At 42.6% G+C, this 12,146-nt stretch overlaps 1 protein-coding gene across 1 annotated transcript; it reads left to right on the forward strand.

Moving 5' to 3' along the window:
• Positions 1 to 1,564: 1,564 nt before the first annotated feature.
• ppp4r2b (protein phosphatase 4, regulatory subunit 2b) lies at positions 1,565 to 9,466 on the forward strand. The gene is made up of 9 exons (XM_035632037.2): positions 1,565 to 1,719; positions 2,447 to 2,528; positions 2,869 to 3,039; positions 5,545 to 5,638; positions 5,738 to 5,775; positions 5,878 to 5,952; positions 6,056 to 6,196; positions 6,305 to 6,609; positions 7,978 to 9,466. The coding sequence occupies exons 1-9, from the start codon at positions 1,686 to 1,688 to the stop codon at positions 8,355 to 8,357; spliced, it is 1,320 nt and encodes a 439-aa protein (XP_035487930.2). The 5' UTR covers positions 1,565 to 1,685; the 3' UTR covers positions 8,358 to 9,466.
• Positions 9,467 to 12,146: the final 2,680 nt, after the last annotated feature.

The following is a 12,146-nucleotide window of genomic DNA, read 5'->3' on the forward strand; positions in this document are numbered from 1 at the left end:
AAGTTTGGTACAATTCCCCCAATTCTGTCCCTTCTTCAAACAACTGTAGTCTTTTAAGCCCAGTTTCATTTCCTGGAAACATAAAAAAAACATTAAAAATAAAGCCTTCTGGCAAAGAAATGGCTGTACACGAACAAAAATAATATTGTGAAGGCTGCAGTGGATTAAATGTGATTGTCTCGACCTGTTCTACAAAGACTCGAAGTGCTTTTGAAAATGTACATTGTGTGTGTGTGTGTGTGTGTGTGTGTGTGTGTGTGTGTGTGTGAGAGAGAGAGAGAGAGAGAGAGAGAGGATCCAAGATCAATCAAGAAGATAGACCCTGAGATGAACTTCCTCAGGCTGGAGAAGACAGAGGATGAAGAAAAAAAATATTGTGGAAGACCAAGCTCATTTAAGGGATGTATCATTGACAGATAGAGGGAGTGGCTGATATCAAGAAATCCTATACGTGGTTAAAGGAGGCAAGTTTGAAGGACAGCACGGGGGCTCATGGCAGCACAAGAACTGGCCCAAATCACCAGATCCATAGAGGCTGGGGTCCACCACAGCAGACAGGACCCCAGGTGCAGGCTGTGCAAAGAGGCCCCAGAGACAGTCCCGCACATGGTAGCCTAGTAGAGTAAGATGCAAGCAGGGACCATGTACACAGAGGGGCACAAGCAAGTGGCTGGGATAGTGTACAGGAACATCTGTGCCGACTATCAGAAGATGGGATATACGACCGAAAGTAGATGAGAACAACAGAGCTGGCTATCCCAGCCGACAGTAACATTGGGAAGAAGGAGCACGAGGCGACCAAGAAGTACCAGGGGCTGAAATAACAACTGGAACACATGTGGAAGGTGAGGTCCAAAGTGGTCCCCAAGGTAAAAGGAGCCTTAGGGGGCTGCAAGCAGAACATCTGAAGTCTCTGTCCGGTTTAGTGCAGTTCTAGGAAAAGGTAAGATACTGCACAGAACCCTCAAAATCCCACACCTCAACCTTTTCCACTCACAACCCACCACCAGTACAACCAGGCTGGTGCACGCGTATGAAGCCAATTTCACAAAGTGAAAATGTATTTATTTTTTAGTCCAGGCGCTAACTCATGTGCACAATAACACTCGCCAACATCCATTCTAAAGCAGATTTGATCATCACTGTTACAGACAATTTAATGTAAAAAAAAAAGAAAAAACGATTCCCAGTTTAAAATATGTAATTTCATTTTTTTATTTGTTGCATTATCTCTCAGTGGTAGAGGGCCCGCGCTTTAGGAAGACATACACACCTCCCACATGGGTGAGGGGGACAATATACCGTACATATATAGAACAAACAGTGGCCTTTTATGTGTACTTTATTTTCATATTTGAATGTAATTGTAGTTGAATTTGAATTGAAATCATCTTTTCATTGTTGTATTATTTCATTGGTTTAGTTTAGTTTTTTTTGGCTGCCTTTATCTTTGTTGTGTCATTCTTATTTCATTTTTTTTGTAAAGATGTGAAGCACTACACGAGATAAGTTGTGTGGCTCCTCTCCGTGCAGCGCCTCGTCTGCTGCTGAACAGGCAGTGATCTCACGGCGCCATATTAAAAATACTCCCTCCTCTTTGCCTGTGTGATCGTAGCTTAGCAGCAGCAGCTAGCCGCCAGTCCGCTTTCTTCACAGCCACCGGACTGACAGAGGGCGACGACGTGATGGAAATTGACTCGCTCCAAGAGGCGCTCAGAGGTCACTCCGCGTTTCTTTCGACAGATCGTGTGCTCGCCGTGGCCGCGCGCCGTACGCGTTCTCTCCCCGCAATTGCCGTAAAACAGTAAATACACGGAGGGTAGCTCACAGGCTAACGTCGCTAGCTAGCCGCTGCTCACGGCTAGCTGTAGCTAATGCTCGCCCTGCTAGCGGTTTGACGGAAACGGTTAGCTGTCTGTTCGAAACGTTTGGCTGACAAGGAAGCTAACTAAAACATGATGCTTCTCTTTATTCCTTGTCGTCGTCCCCCCCCCCCCAACGTACGTGTGTTTTCCCTCGGCATTTGAGTGATATGTCACAGGCACGGTTCGATGAAATGAAGTAGCCGTCCTCAGCCACCGGCTAGCGATGAGACAGTTTGCCGGCTGATGCGGCTAAATGGCCAGTGTGCTGAACTGAAGCTAATTATTGCTAGCTAGCTAGCTAGCGACCTAGCTGGGCTGTTAAGCAACTCTAGCCTGCTGCGTTACGTAAATAATTAACGGCAATGATATAATATGACCGCTTTTCCGCCCGAGTGTCGCCAGAGAACAAGCCCTGGCTTAGTCGTCTTGAGCAGTTAACCGCTGCGTTCCGAACATCGAGGCTTCACAGCACACTTGTCACAACTGTCGCTTAGGCTAGGTCAAACCAAAGCCTGCTAATCCCGGAGCCGACCGAAACTTATCGGAAGTGTGTGTTCATTGTGCATATGCTCTCTCCTCAGATTTCGACAAGAAAGCAAAGAAAGAGGCATGTCCTCTTCTGGAACAATTTCTATGTCACATTGCCAAGACTGGAGAGACCATGTAAGTGAACATTGCAGGCCCGGAGAATTTTCATTCCCCTCACCACTACTGCACACAAGCACACAAGGAAACACGTTTTGTTTTTTTCTGGTAGGAATTTGTAATTGATTTTACAATGTATGCAAACCCTTATGTAGAGCAGTCAAGGAATTATTTTTATGCAGCATTAACAGATTTGATTTTTTTTCCTTAATTAAATTAGTAATTATGATGGTAGTGTAAAAGCACTATGTGTCTTTTTTAAGATATGTTCTGTCTGATTTGTAAGGTGTATATTTTTTCCTGTACACTTCTCATGTCAGATGTGCCGAGCCTGATTGTGTTTACAATTGTCCTCCAGGGTTCAGTGGTCTCAGTTCAAGAACTACTTCCTGTTTAAACTGGAGAAGGTGATGGACGACTTCAGAGCCTCTGCACCGGAGCAAAGAGGCCCTGCCAATCCCAACGTGGAGTCGATTCCATTTGAAGATATGAAGGAGAGAATTCTGAAGATTGTGAACGGATACAATGGGTAGGTGCCCAGTGAAATTAGTACGATTCTACATGACAGTGACAGGCTGACTGGGAGGATTGACAAAGACAAAGTGTGTTTCGTTCTGCGTGATCATGACACTCCATCCATGGCTTTCCATTCGTATCTGCTACGCTAACACCTGTAGTTTAGAGAAATGGCTTTAATGGGAGATGGAAACAAAATTAATACATGTTGAGGCTGTGAACAGATAAATTGCATGTATGGACTATATTTATATAGTGCTTTTCTTGTCTTATTGACCACTCAAAGCGCTTTACAGGACAGGTCACATTCACCCATTCACACACATTAAGACAGCGCTGCCGTTTACTGCGCTTTTTCTTTTACATTCATACACTGTCTGAAGAGATGCAGTGAGACGCAATTCAGGGTTAAGCGTCTTGCCCAAGGACACATCTTGCGGCATGTGGACTGGGGGAAGCTGGGATCGAACCGCCAACCTTCGGGTTAGAGGACGACCTCCTGAGCCACAGCCGCATGACTGATCAGTTGCATGTCTGATCAACTGTGTCTGCTCCTGGAGGAGAAGTACATGAAACTAATGTACCAGATAAGATTAAAGAATAGTTACAACTTGCCCAATTGGGGGGGGGGGTCTTGAAGCGCTCTCTCCATTTATCTCCTGTAGATGGCCTGTGCAACCATTTTTTTTTCTGCCTCTTAAAAGTTTTTGGTGGTTTGAAAACAACTTGTTGGTCATTTCCAGTTGCAACCTTTACAGCCACGAGTAACTTAGTCTGCGCCGTCACCCTCTAATGATGCTACTTAGCCTAGTTTATTTGCATTGAATGGAAAAACTCACTACTGTGTCCTAAATTGCATAGCTATGTCTGGCCCAAAATATTACACCCATCACATCTGTATTCATAAGGCATTGCTGGAGTAATTTAGTCTATTTTATTCTGAACAAGATAAAAAACACTCCTACCAAACATTATGTAGTGTAGTTCTATTTACTATTCTTTGTGGAATGTATTGTAGTTCCCTAAAACAATTCCACAGTTGAACTGCTAGCAATCTTACAATTCAATGAGTTGCTTTTTATGGATGCAAAAATGGCAGACGTAGTTAGAAATGATCATTTATGAATGTCATTTTCTCTGAAACAATTTCACCCCAAAATGGGCCCGAGGAGCGATACAGCCAGTCCAAAATTGAGGTCATCCAAAAATGCTTTCAATTTGAACAGACTTGTATAGAAAGGGAACAGAAACACTAACAGCAGCACAGTGTTTGAATCCCCTACCGATCCAAGCGGAGCGTGTCTGCTCTTATCACCCGGGTGATGCCGCGTCACAGGAAGCTCCCAGTGATTGCTGTTGGTCTCGGCCAGTGAGAAGCCAGAGTTTGAATTCTAGCCAAACTTCCCACATATTGGTGGGATTTGTCATTGTTTAACCTGCGGTTACAGAACCTGCCCTCTATTGTTCTGAGTAAATGGCCTGAGATCCCAACACACGAGACAGTAGCCAAACTTGCCATTTTCCACTTTTCACTTTATATAATGCAACTAGAAATGTAACGGTATGAAACTTTAACATCATCGTTCAGGTGACCAAAATTATCACGGTTATCAGTATTATTGCGGTATTTTTAATATATGATGAAAATTATCAAAAAGATACATAAACCTTTCAAAAGAACGGCCCATCGTTCTTTTTCTTTTTTTTTCTTAATAAGAAAAAAAGCATCAGGAAGAGACCAAAAATCCTATCTTGTGCAGAGATGTGCCTGTGTTTGATTGTGCTTTACAACATAACCACCATGAAATAATCAGACTTGAAATAAAATAAAATAGAATGCTCGCTTGCCCACTGGCTCTCTCTCTCTCTCTCTCTCTCTCTCTCTCCTTCTCTCTCTCTCTCTCTCTCTCTCTCTCTCTCTCTCTCTCTCTCTCTCTCTCTCCAGCGTGCAGGAGTGAAACTGAAACTGAAAGTGTGTTCTGCCCTGAACCTTGACAGCTTTTGAGTCTCATGACTGACTGACACTCTCTGCAAAAAAAAAAAAAGTACGGTTCCCAAGCGCGATTCGGATCCACGACAAACCCACGTTGCAGCTGCGCCTGCGTCAGGGAGACTGAGCTGGACAGTATTTACTGGGGAAAACGTCCGTGGTGATGAACTGCGGTTTTAATGACAATTCAAATTTGAAACGGTAGAACTAACTGTCGGTAATTTCACCGTGGTTTACCGTAAAACTGATAATCGTTTCATCCCTAGATACAATACAGGATCAGACCCGATGGTTGATCTGCTCAGATCCACCCCGATATTAGACATCCGAGTCCCACTGCGATAGAATTGAATAGAACTCAGTAAGACTGATATATAAAAATGTATGTATATAATTAAGTTGATTGTGGACTCTGATGGCAGCAGGAACAAAGAATGTATGATCGCTCCTTCATACATTTTGGGTGGAGGTGAAGACCACCTGTTTTCTACTCAATGTATATTGATTCGGTTGCTCTTTTATTTTTAGAATACCATTTACGATCCAGCGCTTGTGTGAGCTGCTCACAGAACCTAAGAGGAACTACACAGGAACAGACAAGTTTCTCCGGGGGGTGGAGAAGGTAAGCTTTGAACAGCGTGGATGCCTTTTTTAAATTATTAAGCTGTTTTTTAACCTGACCCCATGTCTCACTCATTTGGTCATTCTTGTTTTACTCTAGAACGTAATGGTGGTAAGCTGTGTACATCCAACCTCAGAGTAAGTGTCATAATAATGTTGATGTAATAATGACTTAATGTGGACGTTTGGGAATGATATTTTCTACTGGATTGATTTTTTTTTGTGAACTTGCTTGTGCAGGAAAAATGGATGCAGTGCCGTCAATAGAATGAATGGAGTGATGCTTCCTGGGAACACAGCGGCTTTTACAGAGAGGTTTGGGACAGAATTGATTCTTTATTGTAATATATTCATATATTTTTATATTTCCATTTTTTTTGAATGTCTTTTGCACTCCTTTCTGTTGGCCGGGTACCAGGAAAGTGAACGGTCCAGGAACTCCCCGGCCGCTGAATCGGCCGAAGGTGTCTCTGGCCAACTCACTAGCAGCTAATGGTCTGCCAGACAGCACAGACAACAAAGACCTCAACACAGAGCCGGAAGGCGACACAGACTCTTGGTATTGCAGGAGCCAGAAACACACCTGAAAATGAAGTATTTATGTCCAGCACAAACCAACCCCCTTTGGAATCTCCTCTGAATCTCTTGTTCCTTCTTTGTTTTTCAGTGAGGTTTCGCCATCAGAAGTCTCCCTGGGGAGCTCGGTGAAGAACAAACACCCAGACGAAGATGAGGACATGGAAGCCGAGCAGCAGGAGGTGAAGAGACTGAAGTTCAGCAAGGATGAGGAGGAAGATGACGACGAGGAGGACGAAGAGGAGGAGCAGGACGTGGACACACTGAGGCCTTCACACGCTGCCTGCCTTTCAAAAGAAGCTGAAGCCATGGTCCAAGAGGAAGAGGAGGAGGAGAAGGTCGGGTACAGCAAGGAGAGTGAAGCTTCCAGCAGCGCGGCTGCTACTGAAGACCAAGGCAGGTTTTTTTTTTTTAGCAGATACTTACATGTGTGTAATTGGTTGTTGGTTTGTATGTGATGCTTTTTGCAATGCTGAGGTGAACTTGTGTTACGTCTTGATTTCATGTATGTAGATTATGAAGAGCAGAGGAATGCTGCAATTGCACTGGCTTTAATGGCTGCGCAGATCTCATCTCATCTGAAAAGGAGATTGGGATTTTGGGATTTTCCAGTAGCTTAAAAAAAAAAATCCCCAGACCTGAAACGTGCGTCATACCTGAAAGAACTGACGTGTTCGCAACATCGCTCGTGGTTTGTGAGGCAAATGTGACAGGGCGTGACATCACGCACCAGGAAGTGTCAGAAATGACAGTTCACCACCAGTCGGGCTGGAAAATTGTTGATTCTTTGAAATGATGAAGGTAACTATAGAATGATATGTGCTTTGACTTGGAAAGTGGTTGATGTTCCAAGATAAAGTCAATGTTTACTGTAGACAGTTTGCTGTTTTTAATGATTTGAGCAATAACATGTTTGCATTTTGCACATTTTTCATCTAACACTAAGCTACATAAGATTTACATGTGTTAAGATAAGTCTCGGAGGCAGAGCACTGGTCATGATTTCTGAAGACAAAAAATAATTGTGTGTGCGGGGGGGGGGGGGGGGGGGGGTACATGCTTCCATACAGTCTTCCTTGATTTAAACTGGGTGATGAGTTCTGACTTACTGACATTTTAGACTGATATGGTCACAATTTGTCTCGGAGCAGCAGTTCAGTACAAGCTCTTTCCATCCATTGTTTTAAAGCGCAGCTGTATGTGGAAGTTCAGTGTGGTTTGTGCCATAAAAACAAGCACAAGTTCAGCTGTGACTGTAGTTTTTTTTCTGATAGAATCTAAATATCAGCACCGATGTTTGTATCCTCCCAACAACTTTCCCATGGTGTCTGTCAGACGCACAGACTGTGGGTAGATCATAGGGCAACACGAGATTTACATTCACAATTATTTGGTTGAAGTCGAAAATGTGGAGTGAATCAGAAAAGTTCAAATATTAGGTTCACACAGCAGGGTACAGATTATCTTATTAAAACACTGATTTAAAACTCAATTTACACTGAGACATTAGATAATAAGAGGCATTCATATTTTCCTTATTCTGGATTTAAAATACTTGTGAAATATAACTTGAATCTGGTTTCTGTGCATTAATGAAGGGAAATATTGAATCCATTGTGCAAGAGTGAATGTTGAATGACAAAATTTTGTAGTCTGTCATCATTCTTGAAGTTTGCTGTCATGAATTTGTCTAGAAAGTTTAAATGAAAGGCTTATGAAACACTGCATAATTTTTTTTTAACGTTTCCACTTGGTTCTCTACAGAACCATCGAGCAGCACGCAGGCGGAGGTGTGTGCAGGCTCAGGTGAGGAGGTGGAGCAGGCTGAGAGGGAGGTACCATGCGGCTCCCAGGACGAGGGCAACGACATGGATCAGACGGAGCAGCAGGCGCCGGCAGGCGTCCTGGAGAGCCCCGAGACCAGCAGGGACAGCGAGGAGAGCAACAGCGACCCAGTGAGCAGCAGCAGCAGCAGTAGCAGCAGCAGCAGCAGCAGCAGTAGCATAGAGGATAGTGCAGAAGCGGCCAGAGAAGACGAAGCTCTCGCTCCCTCCAGCAGTACAACTGAGCCTCCCACAGAGGGCGCCATGGAAAGTACCACCTTGAACACTGGGACCACCGAGGAGCCCATGGAGCAGGACTAGACTGAATGTCCCCCTGCAGCCGTGTGTGACCATAAACCAGCTTGTCCTTGAATCCAGCTTGACTGTCACTGGGGACGAGGATAACTGCACCTCGTACGCAAGACGGAACGCCTCGTCCCGCTTTTGGACACTCCTCCAAAATGGCTACCTGGCATTGATGTGGGCATAGAAATAAATTTTCATTTGAAGGTTTTTTTTTTGTTTTTTTTTACTGGAATATTTTATTGATCTTCTTATCTTGTATTTTTTTTAATTTTCCCTTAAAAGGATGTTGGTTTGAGCAGCCTCAAGTTTTTCTTTTTGAGTTCGACGGGGTTGTTTGAGAGCCATTTGGACATGGTGACAGGATTGGTGGTCTAGGTTTTGTACCCTTTAAACCCAGTGTACCACACTACCGGGGTCAGAACAGAGCCATACCAGCCATTATTATTTATGAAATTGTTCACCTATGAGCTATCACCACCATTTCTATTCCTGACTGAAGCACATGTAAAATATTCTTTAGTCAAGCTATGACCTGATCTTAACCCCCCCACCACAAATATGTTACTCCACCAAGCCTCCACCAGGCTGTTGATTGTTTTAAAATGGACTTCTCCGTCATTGTGTGATGGAGGTTTTTTTTTTTGTCCTTTTTGTGTCCTATTTTAACCATATTTTTTCGCGAAGATACACTACCAATCCCACTGAACAATACTCTGTAAAATGATATATTTTGGATGCATAAAAACCACCATAATTTATATGATCATTTCAATTCAACGACTTACTTTGGAGTCTGTTTTTGTTTTGTCTGCCAGTTGTAGTCTCCAAAACCAGCTGTAAGTACAAAGACGACCTCCGCTTTCTTTGTATCGTGATGTCACCATGTTGTCTCACCGACCGATATCCAGAGCAGCTTCTGGTTCCAGTTCTACACCTGTTTCTGCAGCTGTACTTTTTGATATTTAGGATTTTAAATTTCTGTAAAGTAGATTTTTGTAGATTGTAATACAGTATGTGTTCACTGCCTTTGTGAAACCATATATAATTGTATAATTTCTGTGTATACTCTGAATGCTTTTGCTTTCAATGCGGTATTCAGAATCAGCAATAAATGTTAACATTTTTATGCGTGGTGGTCTTGCTTACTCGCACACGGCATCTCGTTGATGCTCTTCACTGTGAACATTAGTGTTAATAATGTCCTGCTTGGATGTGCTGGTCATAGCCGGATACAGTGTTGTGTCTCAGCAGTGGTCAGAAAAGCACATGGTGTTATAATTAATAACTTCAATTGTGGTCGCACTTGTTGTAAGGTTAGTGTCGGGACACTGGAAGAAATTAAACATTGTACAACATCTAAATTATGTGCAATATATAATACAAAATTAATCATATATTAATTACACAAATAGATCAAGAAACTTGAGAACCTAATAATTTCATCCTTTTTTGACTAATTTTGCAGCTGCAACTCAAAGGCAGACCCAGGCAACAGTCTTGGATGGTACATAACGTGCATGTATTGGTTACTTGCATCACAACATGATAGCAGACAGCGTTCATCATGTTGTCAACTCGTGACTGAGAGTTCAGCGGGCGCAGTTTGTCAATTTTTTTGTAATTAAAAGTGTTAGAGCTAGAATTTGGACCCAAAATGCAGACGACCAGACTCGGTGAGAGTTTTACAGGTTTAATAGTCTTTCAAGGGAGAGGGTGAGGATAGAGGGTGGCGACGTTGAGCAGGAGTAAGGTGGTAGGAGTTCGACAATCGTTTCGTGACTTGAGTGACTAGTTTATGCAGACAGGCAGAGTGTCTGAGCCAGAGCTATCAGAGAGGGCAAAATCAACTTTGGCAAAATCACCCAACAAGATCTAATCAAAGTCATAGTAGAAACTGCCCCGAGTGTTTAACCAAGGATTAGACAAGGAAGAGCCACAACATTCACATGAAAAATTTTGTCTTCCAAGCTGTCTTGTCATCATCTGCAATTAATCTATTTTTTTTTACTTCACATTCAAAACAAGTTAATTTAGTCACTTTTCAAATATGAAAAAAACCAACCTAAAGATTCAGAACCTGGTCAGTGTTTTATGCAGTTTGAAATTGAAGCGGAGGTGTTTTGATTTCACAAACTGCTGCAAGGTGTAGAGATCCTGAGGAGCAGGAAAGATTTTATTCCCCTCACACATCACTGTGACTCTTCGCAGTGGGAGAGCCTTAATGATGGCTGTAATTTCAAGCGGCCCTGGAAGCCCTGCCATGTATCCCACATGCAACACACCGGGACCCCGGCAGTGTTAACCCACACATGAAACACAACATTTTTTAATATTATTAGTTACTAGGGATGGCCTCATCCAATATTCCATATATCGGCAATACTGGCCACAATGATTGGATCGGATATCGGAAGAGATAAGAAGTTAAAAAACGATCCGATACATTACAGTAAAAATACCAAATAAATACTTAAATATTTACATATCATACCGGCATCATATTTTTATGTGAATTTACTATTATTCAATTAACCGTTTACAGTTCAATTCGTTTTTTGCTTGTTTGAACGGTGCTGAGCATAAAAAAATCTGCCAAAAGTTCTGTGAGAAATAAAACAGCAGTATTCCATAACCCAGTCATGTTGCTGACTAAGTATGTCTTCCTTTAGGGGAGACTATTATTTGTTTCACAGTTGAGTATGAGGTTTTAGGTGGCTAGGTTAAGCAAAGTGCATCCTGAGCAATGCATTATTAATACAGTATTTTACAAGTGGGGAAAATATTGTATTAGATTAGTATCGGATCGGTATCGGCAGATACGGTTGCAGATCGGTATCGGACCGGACACGAAAAAGTGGTATCGTCCCATCCCTATTAGTTACACATGTTTGCGACGAGTTATTTCTCATTTTTAATTTTCCTCTTTGTAATTTTGTCTGTAAAGTGTTTGAATCAGCTTTGATGTCCACCAAGCACGACTTCCCCAGGTAGAAATAGAGTTAGTCCCACAAAAACACCCTATGCAGTCAATTGGGCGCACTCACAGACGTTATTTGCATTTAAAAATAAATTTTTATTTTTTTCCTTTCAGTGTTTCTGGGTAGTTGCTTCTTCTAATCATTGAAAGTAATGAGTCCATTATCACGACTGTTGTCAAATCTCCTCCCCTGTGTCACATGCAGACGGAAAAATGAAACACGTATAAAGTTTGATGAAGGCAGCCAATTTGACTTTGACATTTCCAGGGGGCATCTTTGGTAAAAAGCTCCCCAACTGTTTGACAGTTTTGGTCACTGGTTAAATTATGTAGGTGGAGCAAATCTTTGCCCCTTAAAATAAAGATGACTTTCCGTGTCCCTTTGAAGAGCCGTGTCCCTGTCGGTCAGTTTACCGTCTGTCGCTTCTGCCTGTTTGACTGCTGAAATCTACCCAGGCCCTCAGAGGAAATAAGAATTGGACTGTATTAATTCACGTCGTGGCCTTTGAAGACTTTGTCTCCAGGGAAACAAATGCCAGGTCAGGGGGGATATTAAAACGCCGCATGACACCAAATGATCTTTAATTTGACCCCGGTTTTATAAACTTAAAGGCTTCACAGATTTTTATTGGAGTGGCCCAAAGAAAATGTCCACTTGACTCTTCACACTTGTCATAAAAGCTGTTTACACTGCATCGTAGACACTCCTCAGTCATTACTGCGCTCGCAGAATTTGCTTTGGCTCCTAAATTAAATCCGTCTTTCTGTGTGTGCAGCCTCGAGGAGAGGACTGTATTAGCAGGGATGAAAAAAAACATTGACAGGAA

Source organism: Scophthalmus maximus, chromosome 6 (genome assembly GCF_022379125.1).
Source record: "Scophthalmus maximus strain ysfricsl-2021 chromosome 6, ASM2237912v1, whole genome shotgun sequence".
Lineage (NCBI taxonomy): Eukaryota > Metazoa > Chordata > Actinopteri > Pleuronectiformes > Scophthalmidae > Scophthalmus > Scophthalmus maximus.